Consider the following 23,239-nt stretch of genomic DNA (forward strand, 5'->3'; position numbering starts at 1 on the left):
CTACAAAGATCTTCTATTATTGGACTAAAAGTTAAAATAATTAAAAAATAATTAACTTCTTAATTTTAAAAAAAAAACAAAAAACAAAAAAAACAGGAGTTTCTTTCTTTTTTTTTTTTTTTTTTTTGGTAAAAAACAGGAGTTTCTTTCTAGTAGGGCAACTTTATACCAATAGGTTTCTTAGCCTCATTGTTAAGATTGAGGGTTTATGTTACACGATGACGTTAGATACAGTTGGTTTGAAGTACGACAAGCCCCAACACAAAAAAATATAGTGTGATACGAGCACGAAGTCATGGGTCATGGATTTGGCTGTATTTTTCCTTAAAATACACAGCAAAAGTTTTTTGAATACCGAATGACTCATTCACAATCAATTTTTTTTTTTTTTTTTAAAAGAAAAAGTATAGGGAAACTTTATAAAAACTGACAAGGCAGAAAGATTGAATTGAATTGAATGTGATCCATGACTACAAATAACTCAATCCTATTGTCTTTTAATGCACAACCTCTTATTAGGTTGGTCTTTAGGAATGGGCAGTGCACAGAAACATGCATATCCACCTCACTATTCTTATCGATCAATATTCTCCCTCTTCTCAATCTTTTCTCTTCTTCTACATAAATTCACATTCGTACAACCACTCGGACTTTTAAGAAATCTAACTCCCCTCCTCCTCTTCAAGGTCGGTCAAACTACAATAATGATGTAGACAGGATTCGATCCCAAGTCTTGTAACTTGGATACCACCCTCAAAATTTTACCAACCAAGTTAGTTAACATTTATACAATAAACTTTTTATGTAAGATGTACATACATTGTACCATAAAAAATAAAAATAAAAATGAAAAAACCCGCAGCCCAGGCTCTTTTTCAATCTCCCCATAGAAGCATAGCTGCATAGGACGTTATAAGTTGAGAGAATCAAATATAAGGTTTCCTTTAGTAATCTAAGGTAAATGAGTAATGTACATGGATGCCAATAGGACCCAAACCTCGCTAGTCGCTACCCAGGAGATCTTACAAGTCTCTCGAAAAAATCGACTAAATATCTCATACATAGGCATAGCTACCACAACTGAACCCAATTTCTTAGCAAAAATGGGGATATTGATATGGTTATACAGGGGTCGATCTACAATGGTATCGAAGTTGATAAAAAAAAGAATGGATATAAACAGCTGACAGAATTTATTATTATATATAAACAGCATCAACAGGAAGTGATGTAGTCCTGTGAATAGCACTGGGTAAGAGTGAACCAGTATAATTCTTTGTAGTAGCCAAATTCTGTGTGATATAAGGACCTTCCATCGCCTCACAATTCCGAACCCTTTGGATTCTTGAAATGGGGCAGCTCTCTTCAATATTTGATGAATTGATGTCAGACTCCGATTGCAATATTCTTCTTTCATGTTCTAATAATATGTTAAGGTGTAAAGATTGTGAGAATCTGTCCTCTGCTCGATCTTCATCTCCATGATAGGAACGAGGTGTTGATGAAATCCCAAGCTGATGATCTTTTACTTCTCTCATCTCCATTTGGTATTTTGCTTTCAGCCATCTGAATTCCCACTGAACTTCATTCTCACAACCATTTTGGTTTTGGTTTTGGTTTTCTACACTATTCTCTGAATCATCCTTTGCCAAACCTGATTTATCATGCTCTTCATCCGAATGAATTCCTCCAGAGCCGAGGGAGCTACATTCAACACTTTCACAATGATCCCATGTTTCACCACCATTAGTTTGGCACGAAGTGGGTAGTGTTGAAGCTTCCGCTTCCGCTTCTGTTTCCGGTTCATGATGCTCAGACCCTTCAACTTGAAATGTGATCTCTTCAAACCTACCATGAATAGCAGCAGCACAACCATTAGGACACTGTAAAAATGCTGGGTTGAAAGCGCCTGGGTTGCTTGACAAAAAATCCATCAAGGAACCAATTGAGGTTTGGGTAGAAGCGCAATTTTGACATAATTGCATATCAGAAATGCACGGAGTTTCTTCATATCCTGGACCTTTCTTCCACCCAGGTACCAAAGCGGCTATTTCCCCATCAATCATATCCGCAATGCTGGTTACATCTTGATCAGTAATTTCAAGTTCAGCAACCATTTCAGTTGCTACGCTTAAAGCTGTATCCAATTCTATATCAAAAGGAAAGTATATATTCCTGATACGTCCTGTAAGAAATAATGTTTTTGACAAGCTTAGATTCATGCGTGCACAAAAAAGTAAAAATATTAATGAGAAATGTGAGAGGATAACCTTCTTTATCAGCTATTCTAAGTCGTAGAAAGATGCTGCCATCTTCCCTTCTCTTTCCTTTAATAGTTATGTCGACACCTGGAGAAGGGTCATCTTCATGGTGTTCAAATAAGTCAATACCAGAGCTTTCTATCTCACTTGGATGATATCCCCATTCATAGGATTCCACATCAACACCATTGGAGTATCCATTAAGATAGGAGCTGTCACTGTTATAATGTTCAAGGAATGGCTGTCTCATAAAAGTACCAAGATCATCGAATTCACTTTGGCAATCAGTTGGTCTCGAATCATCGTCATAACCATCAATTTGGAGAAATGGGTCATTTAAAAGTTCTCTTGCTGAGAGCCTTGATGACACAGTTGCCAGACATTTCTCAATAAATTGCCGCACCTCTGGATCTTTCACTTTGTACAAGGCATCAGGCTTTTTACCCTACAAATCAGTAGGTTTTGAATATGGATCAGAATGTGCCGAAAGAAATAAAGAAGTACAGATAGGTTATGAGATGGTAGGTTTCTGTTGGAGGAACAGATTTCTTACAGAGATGACTTTTTTGTAGATTTGAGCAGGATTAGAACATTCACTATAGGGATACTCGAAAGTCACCATTTCCAGTATGCACATCCCAAACGAGTAAATGTCAACCAATTCATTGTACTCCTCTTCGTATACTTCCGGGGCCATAAACTCGGGTGTTCCTGAATAGTAAAAAAATCCCACATAATACATCATTAAGCTTCTGAAGAAGATTTATTTCCCATAAACTGTATCAAGCCTTCTACGTTCTTAATCACACCAATAACTTCTTAACTCCATGCACCTTAAAGTTATCATGACCAAATCACATCACATTCAGCTAAATGTCATAGCTGAATGGAGAAAACACAGAAATCTCATTTATTGAAGCAAAGTTGATTAATTTCAAGAACTGCATCATCAAAACACACCAAATATAGAGCAAGATAGATGACGACAACTAGGGGAATTAATGAGCTCAGTCGCTCAGATGTCCATGAGCTACTCGTGTTCCAAAGCGGTCAAAGCTCGGCAAAAAACTGAGACCTTTGAGTGAAGCTGAGCATTGGTACACAAGCTCACGATGTCACAACTCACAAGTAGTTCACTTTCTTTTCTAGCATTCTTATTATATCTTGACCTAACACAATGTTGACATTTGTAAATGGAAGAGTTTGACTAATGGCTAATAAAAATAAATTTCACAACATGCTAGTAGCATATATTGTAAAGTACTAAAAATAGGTTAGCAATAAATATATTGCAACTTGAAGTCATATTTGCTTCGTTGCACCTTATTGACCGAGCTAAGAACAAGCTCGTCAAAGGCTCGAGTTCTTATAAGTTAACTAGGTTGAGTTTGAGCTATTTCAAGCAGAGCCGAGCAAACCCATGTTCGAGCTCAACCCATTACCGCATCTAACAACAACACCTAAGGGTCAGGTGGGGTATAGGTAATCCATATACATAGCCATATCAGACACCATACATATGTAATGACATACATAGAACAATGACAACCTAGTGTCACAGGTATGCCTTTTGGTGGCAGTGAAGAGGTCACAAGTCTGCAACCTTTGCACCATACAAATGGCAATCATCCAAGATCGAACACAAAACCCTAAAATTAAAATTAAGGCAAGTAAAGAAGATGACGGAAGCATACCGACACAATGAGCAGCATGAGACTTCCTGAGGATTGCAGCTAAACCAAGGTCACCAATCTTCACTTCCCCTTGATTACCATTAACAAAGATATTATCACACTTAAGATCTCTGTGGATCACTGGTGGGTCATGGCTATGAAGATAGAGTAACCCTTTTAAGATCTGCCTACACCAGTGCTTCACTGCCCTGATGTTTACTCTCCTATGCTTTAGCCTATACCTAACCAATTTTAAACAAACCCAAAAATAAATATAAAAAAATAAAGGAAAAATGTCAACAACCAAAAAAACCCAATTGGCTAAAGAAAAGGATAAGTCATATGAGTATATGTTAATATCCGAGATTGATCAATGTCATACACACACCAACAATATGAGTAATCTAGTTAGAGGTATATTGTTCGTGTGTGTAAGATTGATCAATCTCGAATATTAACATAGACTTCCTCGGGAAAGGAAGACTTACTGTCTTAAAGTGCCAGAAGTGAACATTTCAGTAACAAAGTTGATATTTCTCTTAGCGGTATCAACCCAGGAAGTGTAGAACTTCATAATATTCTTGTGTTTCAATGTTTTAAGTAAATGAATCTCACAATACAGCCTTTCCAGATCTTCTGGACTTTGAAGAAAATCATAAAGTTTTACTTGATTCCAAGCAACTTCAATCCCTTCATATTCATCAAATGCTCTATAACTGTCCCCACAAATCACACAAACAAAATAAAATCCAATTAATCAACAAATCTAGCAAATAAAAATTACCAAAAAAAAAGTTCCATTAACAAAAAAAAAGTTATTCTTAATGAGAAAAAATCAATCAAAATTAGCAAAAAAGTTTAAAAACAACTGATTAAATCTGAAATAGAAGAGTAGAAGTTCAGATTTTGCGTACACTATCTTTGAAGCTCCTTTCCCAAGGATTTCATTGTACTGCAACAAAAAAACCCAAAAAATAGTTCATGTATTAAACCCAGAAAATCAAACTAAAATGGTATTCATAAATCAAAAAAATAATGAATTTGTGCTTACTCTGCCATATCTTCCAGTTGGATCAACTTCAACGAAGTCAGAGCACTCATCATCTTCAAGATTTGAAAATCCATTCATTCTCTCCACCAAACACTATTTTCAATTAAAACCCTTCAATTATTTAATTTTTCCCCAAAATTTATGTTCAATATTTGTATATCAATAAAATGTAACAGCTAATTTTTTTGATAATTTTTTGTGGGGTGGATTTAAGCTTTAAGGTCTGACACCACACAAAAAAAAAGAGAACAAGCCAGTATTTGTTTTTGATAAAAAGTTGGATCAATCATTCATGTGATGAGAAAAAAAGGAAGGAAAAAAATAACGTTATGCAACACATTTACAGAGCTACCCACTTCCAACCAGGGAACATGACAAGCTAGAGAGAGAGAGAGAAAGAAAGGGGGAGTAGTTTCAGTTTTATTATTTGTGTGTTTGGTTAACTTCCGTGAATGTATTTGTGTATACTTTCTGTACCTTTTCTTGCAAATTGCGACTCAGATTTTTGTTTTACTTACTCCGTAATAGGTACGGAGAACCGGAGAAATGTTGTCCTGGGTACGGAGCACCGTTCTTTTGAACCGAATATTACTGAGCTGAACTACCAATAATGATACAGAGTAATAATAAAAATGAAATGATAATACTTCGTATGCTAGGAATAATTACGGAGTATAATTATTTTATTTTGTTGAGGGGATAATAATAATAATAATAATAATAATAATAATAATAATAATAATAATAATAATAATAATAATAATAATACGTAGTATTGAACTGAACTGAACTCAACTCAACTGAAAAATAGCTCATAAAACTGATAATAAACCAAAAAGAATAGGCCTAAGTCAATATGGGACAAAAATAATACGATATGGATTACTCAACTCGTATGTATTATTTAGACCTGGTAAAACTGACCCGATCCGAATGACCCGATCCATTACCCGATTTTGATCTGAAATGACGACCCAAAATCAACCAAAAACCCAAATTTACTCGAACCGAAACTGAAACCAATGCGAAATTGATTTTAACCCGAAATGATCCAATACCCGAATCGGCTTAACCCGAACCGAGTTTCATCCGAAACCGAAGTAACCCGAATCGAAAATAACTGGAAATTTTGAATAAAACCAAAACCGATCGAACCGAAGATCCAAAACCGATCTGAACCGAAGAACAACTCAAATTTATCATTAGTTCAAACTAAATAACACAAGTTTTCTAACTTTTATTATTATTATTATTATTATTATTATTATTATTATTATTATTATTATTATTATTATTAATAATAATATTAATAACCACATATTATCTATAAAATAATCCGGGAGTTTGGTCTCAAATACCCGTTACTTTACTAAATTGTGATAATGTTTTATTAATTACCAATATATATTGTTATATTTGTCCATATTTCATGTTTCGTCTTCTCGACCATACATTAGTAGAAGTAAGACTAGAGTCACCTAAATTATCACTTGTAACAATGTGGAAAGGTAAATGTAACCCTTATCGTTTACTAAAATTCCCATACAGTAAACAAGTAATCTCAAACTGTATACGATTATCCCTTAATTATTTTGAAGAAATATTGTTGTATAAAGTATTAAAAATAATTGAATATTTTATGAAGGATGACCAAATCTAAAGCGAAATTGCCAAATCAAAACTTGAAATTAAATAAGAAAAGTTTGATCTAACCCGAAAATATCCAAACTAACCCGAAAAAACCGATCTGATATGATCCGATCTGAAATGAGTCGAACCGATAATGAACCTACCCGATATTGACCCAAATTTTGACCTAAATCCGACCCGATCATCAAAAAACCGAATTAAACCCAAAATCCGAATGGACCTGACCCATACCCGAACCCAATCCGAAGTGAAAGTGACCCAAAATGACCCGATCCGAACACGATCCAAATGACCCATTTGTCAGGTCTAGTATTATTTAGCTTATGTTCTATTCAATGGATGAAACCTGAAATTATCTGAATCAAACTTAACTGGACTTATTGGACTCGATTAACCCGCGTTTGATTGGAACTTAAGACCTGACTAAAACCTACTTGAAAGAGAGAAAACTTACAAGACATATGACCTGATAGGACTTTATTACATGAAACTTATTGTACCTAAAACTTATTGTTAGGTGAAGGTAGCGCACTGTATACCTTAATCGAAACTAGATACCATGAACTAAAATGGATGATGCGCATGTTTGGTAAATGGCTTTATGCTTGATATTTCTTTGGCTTTTGGCTTTTTTACGTTGTCAAACAGTCAATACATGTTTGGTAAATGGCATTTTTCCTTGGCTAAAAGCCGGCTTTTTCCGTCATAACTCAAAACGTAGTAAGAGTAGCTTTTTATATTGGTCATTGACTTTTCATTTTGTATGAAACATCTAGTAACCAACAACCAACTTTACAAAACACATTTTTAGAAAACCTGTTAAAAAAACAACACAAAAAGTCATCACACACTGTCGGTCAAACAAGCCAAGTAAAACAACCACCATCCAATTGCGCGCCAAACAGGCCCAATAAGTTGGTATTCTTGAAAGTTACTCGGTTGGCCCTTTAGTATAAATTATTCCTAGTGAAATCAAATGACCTCATTTTGTCAAATTTATTATGCTTCGTCTATATACATTCGACTTATTTCGTTTAAATTTAACTTATTTGAACTCAATTAACTTGTCGAGCTCATTTTATGCGCGAGGGATAGTCTAAAACCATTGCTTTATCTAAACTTATATTATTTTATTTGAATTTATCTTCACTTATTTTACATAAAATAATTCAAAGTAAGTCAAACATAACAAAACCTGAGTAACTCTCGCTCCCATTATATATGGTCGAGTAATTTCCATTCCCATAATGGTCAAGTCGACCAAGTTTCAAAGGTTATAAGACCCTTTGGAGTAAGAGAGGTTTCCATGTCCATCTCCATCTCCATCTCCATCTTATAGAGTAAGAACATCCTTCTTTTCTCATTGGATTTTTTTGTTTAATTAATTACTTTTTTTTTTTATTGGCTCGTTGAATTCTCCAAACTACATTTTTCTGGGTGTGTTCGCGTGCTAGCATCAAGTTAGTTAAGTACTTCGTATGACCTACCTCTAAATTAAAGGTTGTATTATTTGTTGCTTTTAATTATTTTTGTCAAATTTAACTTGTTTGGATTATTCATGCTTTAATAAAATTATGTACTAAAACTTAATATTGGAATTTTTACTGAAATCAATGCTAACCTACGTAGTAGTAATCATACTTATAGTCTATAGTTAAAATTTTAGGATCATCCACTATTTTTCACTTACCCAAACTTACCATATCTTCTTAGATCTAATTTTAGTTGTAAATTATATTAATACAACCTTTTTCGTTTAACTTATCTTATATATGAACCTAATTGTTAATATTAAATCCAATATGGCAATGAGTTTCAGTTATGGTATATTACTAGATATTTATTTAGGAGATATATTATGTTATTGTATTCCTATTTTACGAGTTGTATTTTAGGGATAGATTTGTTAGTATATTGGTTTTTCCTAAATTGTAATATTCTAGTAATATTGTGTTTCCTAATACTAGGGCTAGGGTTAGGAAGTTGGGGTATATAAATAGGGATTTATATACCATTATGTTTGATATGCTTGAGATCCTGAGCTTGAGCAAAGTTTGAGAGAAACACTTGTGAGGTTGATTGATTGTATTTTTAATAACGGTTTTGATTAATAATACAAGTTGGGACGTGGGTATACCATGTTATTAATATTGTGTGTGCTTTGTCTAGATTGTTATCTCGTACTATTCCTAACAAGTGGTATCAAGAGCTAAGGTTCGTGATGGAGAAATTAGGTGGAAGGTTCGAGATTCAATTGTTCAATGGAAGGAACAATTTTGCCTTATGGCAGAGCACGGTGAAAGATCTCCTAATCCAACAAGGGTTGTATGGAACCCTTGAAGACAAGAAGCCTACCGAAATAGAAAAGGCAAAGTGGGAAGACATGAAGTTACGTGCGGCATCGACAATCCGGTTGGCCCTTGCACCGGAAATTAAGTGTGATGTTCTTGAGGAAGATATCCCTAAAAGTTTGTGGGAAAAGTTGACAAAGACATATCAGTCCAAGTCTTTGGCCAACAAGTTATTTCTCAAGAAAGATTTGTGCGGACTCGAGATGGAAGAAGATGGATATTTGAGAGATCATCTGAATCGTTTCAATGGCTTGATAAACCAACTTAATAATTTGGATGAAAAATTAAAGGATGAGGACAAAGCTATTCTTCTACTTGTGTCTCTACCAAAGAAGTATAATACTGTGATTACTTCTTTGTTGGTGGGGAAAACGAAGTTGGCTTTGGAAGAGACTATTGTTGTTCTTCTAGAGAACGAAAAATTGATGAAGCAAGGATCGGATGACTCGTCGGATGGAGGAGCATTCGTGGTAGATGCACGTGACAAGAGAAAGAAATTTGGTAAGAAACATAACCCTAATATTAAGTGTTTCTATTGTGTAGAGTTGGGTCATATACAAACTATGTGTCCTAAAGCAAAAGAAGACTTGAAGGAGTTGAAGAAAACTCGCGAGAAGGGACGTGTTTCGTATGCGGAAGGAGATGATGATGATGTTGGTGATGCTCTTTTGGTTCAAGAAGATAAGGGGCCAAAAGACGGCTGGGTGCTTGACTCGGGAAGTTCTCATCACATATGTGCTAGGAGGGAATGGTTCTCATCCTATGAAGAGTGTGAAGGGAAGATGGTTACTTTGCCGGATGGTAAGAAGGTAAAAGTTGACGGCATTGGTGAGGTTGTGGTAAAACTTTGCAATGGTCGTGTTCGAAAGTTAGCGGAAGTGAGGTACGTACCAAAGTTAGAACGGAATTTAATTTCATTGGGTAGATTAGATGGTTTGAGTTATACTGTTATGGTGAAAAACAGTAGTTTGGAGGTCACTAAAAAGGGATTGGTGATACTCAAAGGTTGGAAGAATAAAAGAAATCTATTTGTGTTAGATGGAGATGTTCTTGTTCGAGGGGAGGCATTGTCGGATGGACGACGGTGTTTCAATAGTGACCGTTAAATCGGTTGTGGCCATATTGGGTTGAAGGGGAGGAATTGTTAATATTAAACCCAATATGGCAATGAGTTTCAGTTATGGTATATTACTAGATATTTATTTAGCAGATATATTATGTTATTGTATTCCTATTTTACATGTTGTATTTTAGGGATAGATTTGTTAGTATATTGGTTTTTCCTAAATTGTAATATTCTAGTAATATTGTGTTTCCTAATACTAGGGCTAGGGTTAGGAAGTTGGGGTATATAAATAGGGATTTATATACTATTATGTTTGATATGCTTGAGATCCTGAGCTTGAGCAAAGTTTGAGAGAAACACTTGTGAGGTTGATTGATTGTATTTTTAATAACGGTTTTGATTAATAATACAAGTTGGGACGTGGGTATACCACGTTATTAATATTGTGTGTGCTTTGTCTAGATTGTTATCTCGTACTATTCCTAACACTAATTATATTAAAAAAAATACATAATCCCAAAAAATTTAGGGTGTGCTCTATTCACCCAATTTTCACTCATTTTCCATAATTAAACTTATTTAAGTTTATTAGAATTTATTAAAACTTATTTTAATTATAAGTTATACTTGAATCAGAACAACATTAATTTATTATATTATATGAATTTGTTAAAACTTATATTCCTGAAATAAATGAAAATAGGTGAACAAAACAGGACCTTAATCCCTAACAAAATTTTAGATATTACGTATAAACTTCTACTACTAAACTAATTAAGCAATGCTTTGTGTGGGGATATTATAAAAGAAGGGTGGTTGGTCCACTAATTTCATTGTAAATATATTGCTTTTTTTTTAAAAAAAAAACTCTATTAATTTGAGGCTTTAGCGTTCATGTATATTGATTCTAGACCCGTGAGGTTTTGGGACCACCATGTAACAATAGTTCTTGAATTTTTTTCTTTTTTTTAATCAAAAATTAAAAGTTCTTGATTATTTAAATATTTCTCATTTTATTTGTTTGGATTTGGATTCGGGGGGTTTGTTATTATTTGGTGTTGAAATCGGTCATTTGGTGCATTATATTTCAGTGGATTGAAATCATATTCGAGCTTACTATGGGCGGTTAATTGTGATGGATGTGGACGAAGATAAACAAATACTTGTAGAGGATAATTTTGATGGTTTTTCACGGATGGGAGATAGGGAGAAGATTTTTTTCTCACATTTTCGATCCCTCGGTGAGGAAAATTTACCACATGGTTGAGACTTGAGAGTGGTGTTAAAGATATATTCTCAATTCCTTAAATAAGGGGTTATGGTTTGAATTTTATAAGTTCTAGTATATAATTATATAGTTCGTACTTGTGTATATATATTAGTATATACTAGATTAGATCTCGTGCACGCACGGATTTGATCATTATTTTTACAAAATTTAATTTTAGATATCCCCAAACTACTGTATGATTATAAAATTTTCAACATACTCATTTAAATTTATTCATCTAATATGCATATTTTAAATGCTTAATATGGTTTTGACCAAAATATTAAGTGAATATATTTTTCTTTTTTATTGTAAATATTACCAAAAAATATTTAGCAAAATTGTTATTACGTCAGTATCTATTATTGCCATAATTTATAAACTAATGTTTTTCCATGCATAAAATAGTTTATAAAAAAGGGTAGAGAATAAAAATAAAATAAAACAAATACACTTTTTAGAAAAATGATTTTTGGCGAAAAAATTTTGCACCAGAAAATGACACGTGTCATTCCTGGTGTCTGTTTTAGTATAAAGTAATAGATATAGAAAAAAAAATATTCTAATAATTCTACTTTTAGCCGGTTTATATGATTTTTTTAATAATTAATCTTTTGTACCTATTCTCTATATTTTAATGGCCCTAACAGGTAACCAATTCGTTGTAGCAGGTTACTGTGACATATGTTAATTTTTTTCCATCCTCCTTTTCTTTCCTTCTCTTTTCCTTCAAGCCATCAGACTACTCTCCTCTACTAGTATGATGATTCGTCGAGGCATAATTGTTGGTGGGTGAGCTTGTGGAGTGATGGGGTAATTAAAAAAAAGACCGGTTATTCACATGAACAGTCATATGAGACCATTAAAAGAAATAGGTCATACAAATAGATAAATTATTTAAAATAAGTCATATACAAGATTAATAAAATAGAAATGTTCAAAAGTTGAATTATTAGAATCAATTTCTTATAAATGTGACATGCTCTGATTTTTTTCGGGTTAATTTGGCTGGAATTCAATGAAGAAAACCATTGTCAATTATTATCAAAGGGAAAACGAACAACTTCATGTAGATAGCCAGCTAATGAACTCATTAACATAGAGAAAAGTAGGGATTCTAAATATTATTACAAGTATTATTATTATTTGAAGAGAGTGGATTAGAAGAAACACACTTAAAAATCTGACCTAAAAAAAGGAAAAGAAAAGTACAAGTTAGTACGGGGAGTACGGTAAAACTGTAGATTGGCGTGTGGGACCCACTTTTAAAATGGCAGTGGGAACCTTTTAAGATCGTTGCCAACTCACTCCACCTTTCACACTTTCAAAGAGACAAGACAATATACTTGATCTGATCGTATTTATATTTTCAACTAGTATCAAAATCTCAAGACATCTCAAGTTATAGATATAGGTATTAATGAATGATATCAAGCAACTTCTGAATAATTTTGATAGTATTTTTTTTCGTCATATTTATAAGGAAGCCAATCGCGCAGCAGATTATGTTGTTGCTTTAGGTCATCGCATACAAATGAACCAAGAAATTGTCCCCTACATAGATAGTAAATTTTCTTATTTTATATCTTTAGATAAGTTAGGTTATAGTCTTAAGAGAAGACTATCTTAACTTTCATTTATCTTTCCTTTAAAAAAAAGTTATAGATTAATGAATTTATAACAAGAATAAGTCCAACATTTTGTAAATTATAGCACTAAGATTCATAGATTTATCTATATTTTATCTTATACAATTTGTGCGTGGTTTTCCACGTCCTTAGTTTCTTAAGTTCATTATTCTTCATAATACTGTAAAATCCGAAAATAGTGATGTAAAGGTTGGCCGAATATTTGATGTATATAAAGTTATGACGTGTTGACGAACACTGTCTTAGAAGCAGAATATGCCCTAAGAATGTTTTAATCCCAAAAACAAAGTTAAATTAAGGAGGCATGACCCAAAAAGGTACACCCCACCCCACGTGCCACGAACCGGACAATAGACACGCGAGGATTCCTCCTTCTAGCCCACAACACTAGGAATAGCACTTCAAACATTATAAAGCTTACTAGTTACTACTCCGCATGCTATTTAAACAAGGGACAACCTCACTACACTTTCGACGTGGGACAGAAATTTTCCACCAAAATTTGAGCGTTTTTATCCATACTTTGCATTATATACAATACTTCTGATATAGGAGGCCGGTCGTGTAATAACATACACCGACTAGAATTGAGATGTTTAAGTAGTGACATTACTCCAACCTTAAATGCTTGTAGCTTAGGACTTGAATCTTTGGGTTCATTTGAGAATTTTTCCTTTCCCCCTTTTCCCTAGATGTGTTCCCTTCTTCTCACATATTTTTTTGTTTTTTAAAAAAAAAGTAACATTTAATAACACCAATGGACCAACCTGCGACTATATCCAAATAAATTATACGTAGTACTTACTTTTAGTTATGATGTTTCTACATAAGGAATTCTTAGCTAGCTAGCGCGCTCCTGAAAGCTTCATTCTTGCAATATTGCATCTTAGCAAGTGTTAACATAATCGAGCATACCACCATACATAATCATCTTTTTTACAACTTCTAATTTCGGAAATCATAAATTTACAACCAAGTGAACCAAATTATCTCTAATACTCGTAGGCCGTAGCTAACAATCATATGAAAGAGAGTGTTGAGGAATTAAATAAGACTGTTAAGTATATTCCTAATCCACTTGTCTTATTTAATTCTTTGGAATCTACTTGCTTTAAATTATTGATACATACCCAAATCTGTATATTGTAGCATGCCACTTTTACGATGCATCCATTTTCCATTCATGCAACCGGCCCAGCCCTTTAATTTACCTTTTTTTTTGTCAAAATACATGTTCCAAGATCAAGATTGTTGTATTTTTCCTTAAAAAAAATACGGAGTATAAAAAATGATTGGATCCGATTGGAACTTATTTGAGTTGATTAAATTGAATTGCTACTTTAATTTGTAAGAGAGTAAACTTGTTGAACATGACTAAAATTATTGGAATATGACTAAAATTTGACTACAATACCTTTGATTTTTAGTTTTGTAAAATACAGAAAACTAGAAATTTGTTAATTATAATCAATAATAACATGAATCTTGATGATAATATGACTACAATACCTTTGATTTTTAATTTTGTAAAATACAGAAAACTAGAAACTAAAAATAATACCAGACAAGTCCTTATGTTTTTATAATTAAGATGAACATAACCGCATCCTAATTTCTAGAGTACTTTCCACCCTTGATGTAAGGGTTGAATTCTGACCCAGGACTTGTATCCGGGATTTTGCCTTTTTTGGGGGCTATCTACTTGAGGGTTGGGCCAACTACCGGAGAGGTAAGCCTAGCTAGTAATATCTGCCAACTTAGTACTCACTTCTTGATCGGACACGCTTGTCAATGTACAACTGATAATTTCTTTAACTACATATTATAAAAACTTATAAAAATATTACTATTTTGAAAATATATATTAAGATGAAGTCAACAATATACTCCTACGTAGTATATACTAACATTTGTTTTCATATACTAGAAATAAAATAGGATCAAAGTGAATTATGTGAATGTGCAAAAAGTCAAACTGGCACTACAAAAAATTGTACCATTAACAACGGGAAATCCCGTCGCTAAAGGTCAATGAAAAGGGGTCGTCGTTAATCCGTCGTAAAAGACTTTGCGACGGTTGTTCCCGTCTTTGTTGGGTTGTTATTCCCGTCGTAAAAGCCCTTTTACGACGGGGTTTTTACCTGTCGTTGTTATTAGGTTGTCATAAAAGATACAAATTTTTGTAATGTGGGTCGAGTATTAAGGGATAGAGGGAGTAACAAGCAACACAAGATACAGAGTATATACTATGAACATGGTACTCCATATTACAATATTTAAGAGTAATAATTAATTAGCACAAATCCACCAATGAGGTCTTGAGTTAGTGATAAAGATTGACGTCACAACGTCAAATGGAACAACTTTAATTTTTTTTCAATTACTTTTTTTTAATAGCTGAACGCAAACTTCTTTTCGGTTCACCACAAATATCATAAATTACTTTAATTATAGCCTTAATCACCATCATCATCCATTAACTAATAATTCAAAATATTTTCAAAAGAGATTAACTTTTCTGACGGCTTTCCAAGTCGCAGTGACATATATAAGACTCATAGATTGCATGGCCAAATGTGCAAAAATTTCATTAAAATTACATTGATAATATATCTAGACTGCATGTATGCATGACCTGTAAAGTTAGCAGTTTTCTTGCCTTTCTTTTATTTTGTTGGTTTAATTTAATTACCACTTATGTCAAATCAAATGCACTCAAATCATGCACGTACATGTTTAATTTACAAGTTAATTACAAACATTATTATATTATTTGAGATCCCTATCCAAAAAATTTATCCGATCTGATAGAGTATAAAACTAATCTTGGGGCTTCAACCAACAGCTTAAGTTTTTGGTTGAGTTGGTTCTTTGACATGGTATCAGAGCTTAAGCTGATGGTTGAATCCCCAAAATTTGTTTTATACTCTATAACGAGGAGTAATCTAAATAAGTGACAATACCAATTATTGTTAGAGATATGAGATATAAGAGTTTGCGATAGTGTAAAATGTATAGTATTATTTTTCAATTCTCGTTATTAAAGCTTATAAGAGCATCTCCAATGGTTGTAGCTAGCTAGGGACTTGTTTGCAATTTTTAAAAATTCTAAGCTACTAGCTTGACCATTGGAGTTGAAATAATAAATTAGCTATTTAAGCTAATTTGCTTGAAAAAACTTGGCCAATGAAATAATATTAAATTAAATTAAATTAAAATATTGATTGACAAATATGACTACATTAAATATCAAGCTAGTAGATAACCACTAGGGTACTAACTAGCTAGAAAGGGAAATAGCTTGAAATATTATGTGGCATGACAAGCTAATTTAGAAATTAGCTTACCATTGTAGATGCTCTAAGGAGACTTAATTTTAATGTTTTGAAAGAGTCTGACGCAATCTTAAATAATACTCCCTCCGTCCCTTAGTACTCGTACCGATTTGACCGGTGCGGAGTTTAAGACATTTGAATTGACTTATTAATTTAATGAGTAGTTGATAGTGGAGTTTTTTTTTTTTAATATAGTTAGTGAGAAATGTGTAAGAGTTGGGGAGTGGTGAGTGGTGAGTGGGGGGGCCGGGTGTAGTGGGGTTAATAAGTAAGTGTGAGAAATAATATAATATTGGTATAAATTTCCATTTATAGAAGCGGTGCAAGTATTAAGGGACGATCCAAAAAGAAAAGCGGTGCGAGTATTAAGGGACAGAGGGAGTATTTTATAAGTAATATATAAAAGTATTCACTAGCACGTACGTACCGGATGCAATTAATGTTAAGTTATTATATATAGTAATCTTTTAGTTGTCGAGTAAAGAAAAAATGATGTGATAACTTAAGTAATTGCATTATTCAGAAAAACATAAATTAATAGAATTTCTATAAGGAATTGCGAAGCATATATGATATACTTCCTCAATTTCGCAATAGATGTATCATTTCATTTTTTCAGTATCCCATCATATTTCTTTGAATATTAATATATCTAATTGTGTGTAAGTAAAAATTATAAAAAATTGATATTTGGAATCCTCACATTGATACGAATTTAACAAAATCTCATTTGACTATGTTTATTTTTACATAATGAGAAAAAATAATTGTCAAAGTTAGTTAATTAATAATGTCCAAAAGAGAAACGATACATTTACTGCGGAACGGAGGAAGTAATTGATAATTCTAAGGTCTCAAACAATTTAGGGCCCTTTGGTCGGGTGGTCTATTTGGTGTGCCACTAAAATTCCAAGGCAGAGAATTGTTAACGAATTTACGATGTTGATGACAGCTTTTTGTTTGATTGTTTTAGGGTTTTTTTTTGTGGGGATAACAAAATAACAACACTATGTCACTATATATATATGAATCAAGACATGAAGTACCTAGCTAGCTACATACTATTTCTTCATAAGATTCGAATTCCATGTCATCGATGTCATGGAAAAGTAGCTTGGAATTGAATCTTTTTTTCGTGGACATCGTTCTTCAACTAGCGTTAGGCAAATTTATCTTTCTGTTTACATTAATTATTTTCACCTGTTTCTAGAAAATTAAGTTATGATAAATTTAGTTAAGTTAAGTTTAGATAAGATAAATAAAATTAGGAAAAATTAAGGGTTGACCAAATACAATATATAACTAATATAAGCTCTGATAAGTTATAATAGGTTCGATCAGATAAGTTCGAGTAAGTTCAGATAAGATAAATTCAGAGCAAATAAGTGAAAAAATTAAAATCAAGTGAATATATAGAATGCACCCTATGTGTTTTTTTTTTTTTTTTTTTTTTTTTTTGACATAAGCTTAATTTGCATACAATTAAAAAGATTACAAACTAGAAGTACAAACTAAAACTAAACTAAGGCCATGGAAGACCCTTACATAGATTACAAACCAAACAAAATAAACCCGTTAAACTTTGTAGAGCTAGCATTCTCTTCGTCTGCCGGTTTATGATTGTCGTGATAACCTTGCTTACAATACTTTGAAACTATAAAATTACAAAAAAAAAAACAAGATTTAACTATAATAAAATTACTATGTGCATGTCAAAAAAATTACAAGTATAATAAAATCTATATTAATATTATGAAACTATTCGTGAAAATAAATCTATCAAGATTTCACATGAATATGCTGCATGTTTTTTCTCATGTATTTTATCTGTTCCGAAAATATCGCACCATGGTTGACTTTTACTTCTCTAACCATTATTTTGACTCTTAATATCTCAAATCGTGTGCAAGTAAAATTACAAAAAATTAATATTTAGAAAATACATATTGATACAAATCTAACATGACCCCACATGACTAAAATTTCCTCATGTACGAATCACAAAAAATGGCCAAAGTCGCAACGTGAATAGTGTAAAAAATAAATGGTGTGATATTTTCTGAATGGAGGAATAAATAATAATATCAAGTGCTTGGGGTGTTTAATAAAACCCAAGGACTTGACAAATCAAATGCTTAAGGTGTTTAATAAAACCCAAGCGCTGACAAATCAAGTGTTTGGGGTTTTCCATATACCCCTAAGCACATGTCAAGTGCTTGGGGTCATGTAACACCCTAATAATTTCTTGATTTTATAAAACCATTTTCCAACTTAAAATAAAGGAATTACTAAGATATTACCGCCACCGTGATAACGGTTAAAGCTATTACCAGAATTACGCAGCGGAAATTAACTAATTTTCAAAACATAATAATAGTTAATGGCCTCCATACAAATCGGAACCGTTACGGCCCAAAACCAAAACATTTAAAATCCATTAACTAGCATTTTAAATAGTTTAAGTAGTTTATGTAGTCATGACTATAAAAATAATAGTAGAGTTTATAAATGCGGAAGAAAAACCATCTCTCAAACTCAATCCCATGCTTGATAACTTCTCCCGCAAGTTAAAATCCATTAACTAGCAATTAATATCCGAGCACGTTTTACAGAAAATCAAAGCAGCGTCTCCCCTCTCTGTTTCTCGTCGGAGTTTCTTACAACGAACGGGCTAGGATAATGCTGCAACGAGGAGCCTTCATCAATGGTGTTGTCTGCTCCTCCATTAGCACCGCCACGGAAGGTAAATTAATGTTTTTTTTTTAATTTTTTTGTTAGCCGCGCACAGCTTTTGCGTGGAGGTCTTGGCCGTCGCGCACAGGCTGTGTGCCGGCGACGACATGGTGGCCGTGCAGATCTGATGCACGACGCCCGTGTCGCCGGCGCACAACCTGTCGCGGCGACCAAGACCTCCACGCAAAAGCCGTGCGCGGGATGCAAGATGTAATATTTTTTATATTGTGTTTTTTCCTGTTTTTCTATTTTTTATTTTTATTTTTTGTTTGGATTCACTTATTTTCATGTATGATTTTTCTGATTTATTATGAAATTGAATTTGTGTTTTAATTTTTTTATAATTTTTTTTAATGTCTTTATTATTATTGTTTGATTTAGTTTTTTTAATTGTTTAATGAAGGAAGGGGATAATATTTTTACAAGGGTAAAAGTGTATTTTTACGTTAAAAATATGAGGAATTTTAGCGCATATGGGGCCGAATAACGATACACTTAAAGAAAGCAATGGAATTGTAGTTTACTGTTAGACGCTGTTATGCAAATTCTACGGCTATACGCACCTATTGAAAGCTCCACCTACATTGTAATTTTTGAATTATTATTTTTGTATTCATACACAAATGACAAAACTCAAATAATTAAGAACTTTCTGATAGAGAATAAATTCTCTTCAGATATTTTTGTACATTGGATTTTCTAGTCATATTAAGTTTCTTAATCTTGATTTTCTTCACATTATTAGAATTTTGGATCATTGATGACAATTCAATGATAATGGGTCAAAAATCGCATTGCAAAACCTTTTGTGACGGGGCTAACAACCAAATAAAGATAAGAATAACCGTCACAAATGCCTTTTACGACGGGCTAACGACGGAATTTTCCATCAATGACGCCCCCTTTTTTGACGGGTTTGCGACATGAAATTTCGCCACTATTAGTCTTGAGCCACGGGATTTACCGTCGTTAATGGTACATTTTTTTGTAGTGTCAACTTTTAAAAAACAAGGTTAGTTTCAAATCCAATAAGTTAAGGTAAGTTTAAATTAGATCCAATAAGTTTACAATCCCTTTATTCGTACAATCAGGCCCAATCAGTTCAAATCTTGTAAAATATGTTCCAATTCCTCAAGTCTTATATGTGACCAGCCACACCATCAACTTGATGGTGTGGCGTATTCATACTTATAAATAAACCCAATGCGTTTAAAGCTTAACACATTGGTTAACAGAACCTAAAAGTAACACCAACATACAATAAAATGACACCAGTCTGTACAAGGAACCTCTATCCTGAAATTGAAGAAACTGCAATAAAACAAGGAAAAATAACAATGAATACAATGTATAAGTAACACCAGCATAAAAAGTCAAGTAACACCGGTCAATACAAGGAGCCTCTAATATGAAATTGAAGAAACTGCAACAACTAAAGTAACACCAGCATAGAAAATAAAGTAACATCAGTCTATACCAAGAACCTCTAACATGAAATTGAAGAACCTGCAACACAACAAGAAAAGTAACAACGAACGCAGTGTATATGTAACACCACCATGGAAAGTCAAGTAACACCAATCTATACAAGGAAACACTAACATGAAATTGAAGTAACTGCAATAAAACAAGAAATGTAACTACGAAAATAATGTATAAGTAACACCAACATAGAAAGTCAAGTAATACCAATTTATACAAGGAACCACTAACATGAAACTGCAATAAAACAAGAAAGGTAACAACGAATAAAATGTACAAGTAACACCAAAGTCAAGTAACACCAGTCTATACAAGGAACCTCTAACACAAAATTGAAGAAACTGCAATAAAACAAGAAAGTAACAACTAATACAATGTATAAGTAACACCAGCATAGAAAGTCAAGTAACACCAGTATATAGAAGGAATCTCTAACATGAAACTGCAATAAAACAAGAAAAGTAACAGCGAATACAATGTATGAGTAACACCAACGTAGAAAGTCAAGTAACACTAGTCTATACAAGGAACATCTAACATGAAATTCAAGAAACTATAGTAAAACAAGATAAGTAACATCGATACAATGTATAAGTAACGCCTGTTTGGTTATGAGAAATATAAACAATATATTTCATGTTGAAAAACCATAAAGCCAGTAATCCAAATTAATTGCCACATAGTCAATTAGCATAATTAGGATACATACAATGTGATGCGTGCCTTCCCTAGCTGCTCCCGAACCGAACAAGTTTTAGGACTCCAAATGTCGCCCCTCCGTAGATAGTCCACAACACGTTTGGATCCGCCTCAGATTCAATTAACTAGAATATTATCTAAGGTTTTATGTTCACTCGGAAAGCTTATTATTAACTTTAGGCAAATTATTAAATTCTCTCTTGAACTTAATGAATGTGAATACTTATTAAATTGCATTATAAATTGTGATCATGAACCACATATTTATAGGGTGGAAATGACGGAGATAGAATTCTACTAGAATTCCAATAACTAAATCTATTAGGATTCTAGTTAAATTATATCATTAGAATTTTACGTTTAATCAAATACCTAAGTATTTCAGATTTAACAAAATATCCAATTTGAGTAGAATAAGGAAAACGATATTACTTCACAAGGAAGTAATCCTGGCCGGCCAAGGGATTGCATGCGTGGCCCTTGAGCTGACGCTGCTGTGCAGCCCGCAGCTCGCAACTCGTAAGCCCACGAGCGCTGCTGCTTGCTCGACGCGCGCGGGCTTGCTGGGCGCTGGTCCTGGCTTCGTGCTGGGCCTTGCGTCTTGCAAGACCGTTCGTCGATCGTTTCGTACGTCGTGCTTCCGATTCGTTTTCCGATTCCGGAATTCATTTCCGATTCGAACAAATATTTAATATTTTCGATTCCGGAATTTATTTTCCGATTCGAACAAATATTTAATATTTCCGATTCCGGAATATATTTCCGATTCCGGTAATATTTCCGTTTCCTGCAATATCATCATTTTTGGAGCATTCTATATTTAGCCTTTTGACGATTTCAGCTCCCACTGGAACCGAGATTCGTCATTTCCGAATGTTCATAAATAGAGTATTTAATTCACTTAAATACTTGATCCGTTCACGTACTATTTGTGTGACCCTACGGGTTCAGTCAAGAGTAAGTTGTGGATTAATATTATTAATTCTACTCGAACGGAAGCGGTCTCTATCTAGGCATACAACTCACTTGATCTCACTGAATTATTAACTTGCATAATTAATTAATACTGAACCGCATTTATTAGACTTAGCATTGAATGCATACTTGGACCAAGGGCATTATTTCCTTCAGTCTAATTCCTTTGTCGCTTGATGCTTGCTCATGAACATAAGGTAAGAGTAGTCATCCTTATTATGTCCAGAGGTATTTCTCGGTTTCAGAGTTCAACTGATCAAATAAACAGATAATCATAGCCTATGATTCATCTGAGCACGGCCATGCATTTTACAGTTTCTAGCTCTCTGAGTGGCCTTGTACAACTTTCAGCATCTCATCTCGATTTATGGGAGGACAATACCAATCTTGTGATCTTCAGTTTAGACTTCGTTTGATAGGTGATTACCTGAGCGTTGCCGTTATAGTCTCCTTTTACGGTGTGACGCTTGACAACGTCTAAGTAACCAATTCTCAAACAAGTAATCTCAAATCACTCAGGTATTGAGGATTAGTGTCTACTAATGTAATGAAATTTACTTATGACAGATTTTCATCTCTTACAGTAAAGTTTCATAGGTCTGTCCGATACTAATCTTCTCAAGTAAGTATCTATGAAAATGATTGCGACATTGCCATCTCCACATAGTTCAAGAAACAGAACTACTAGTCATCTTGCATTCTAGTCGTCTAGCATTTTCTATGCGTCCACCTTTATAGAAAACTTCCAACCAGGGACCACTTTCAACTTTTGACATTCAAGTTCACTTGATAGACATTTCTTAGTCACAGGACTGGTCCTGACAGTCTTTCTTGAATATATTGTCAAATTTAAAGGACTCATCATTTAATACTAAACCAAGATTAAATGGAATATGAAAAATACATTTCATATATGATAAATGTTCACCCGCGATGTTTTAAAACCATGGGCCTCTAACGCATTTTTAAAACAATGAATGGAATTCAAAGCTATTCTTGATTTCCAGTGCCACAATGTGAGTGTTGTTTTTCACTTGTTGCATA

General features: G+C 33.4%; 1 protein-coding gene across 1 annotated transcript; it reads right to left on the reverse strand.

Annotated features, from left to right (window-relative positions):
• Positions 1-1,029: 1,029 nt before the first annotated feature.
• Positions 1,030-5,430, reverse strand: LOC110788327 (probable serine/threonine-protein kinase WNK9). Its single transcript, XM_021992962.2, has 7 exons — positions 4,986-5,430; positions 4,849-4,886; positions 4,423-4,650; positions 3,956-4,176; positions 2,815-2,972; positions 2,271-2,706; positions 1,030-2,185 (listed from the first exon to the last, which is right to left on the reverse strand). Exons 1-7 carry the CDS (start codon positions 5,061-5,063, stop codon positions 1,200-1,202), a joined length of 2,145 nt encoding a protein of 714 aa, XP_021848654.1. The 5' UTR covers positions 5,064-5,430; the 3' UTR covers positions 1,030-1,199.
• Between the last annotated feature and the right edge of the window lie 17,809 nt (positions 5,431-23,239).

Source organism: Spinacia oleracea, chromosome 4 (genome assembly GCF_020520425.1).
Source record: "Spinacia oleracea cultivar Varoflay chromosome 4, BTI_SOV_V1, whole genome shotgun sequence".
Classification (NCBI taxonomy): Eukaryota; Viridiplantae; Streptophyta; class Magnoliopsida; order Caryophyllales; family Amaranthaceae; genus Spinacia; species Spinacia oleracea.

What these genes read in the sequence shown, in the direction of transcription:
- LOC110788327 (XM_021992962.2), bottom strand. Translation starts at nt 5,063, where the DNA reads ATGAATGGATTTTCAAATCTTGAAGATGATGAGTGCTCTGACTTCGTT. An exon ending in CAACTGGAAGATATGGCAGA is followed by an intron (nt 4,887 to 4,985) that starts GTAAGCACAAAT and finishes TTTTTGTTGCAG; the next exon opens with TACAATGAAATCCTTGGGAA. An exon ending in ACTTCTGGCACTTTAAGACA is followed by an intron (nt 4,177 to 4,422) that starts GTAAGTCTTCCT and finishes AAAATTGGTTAG; the next exon opens with GTATAGGCTAAAGCATAGGA.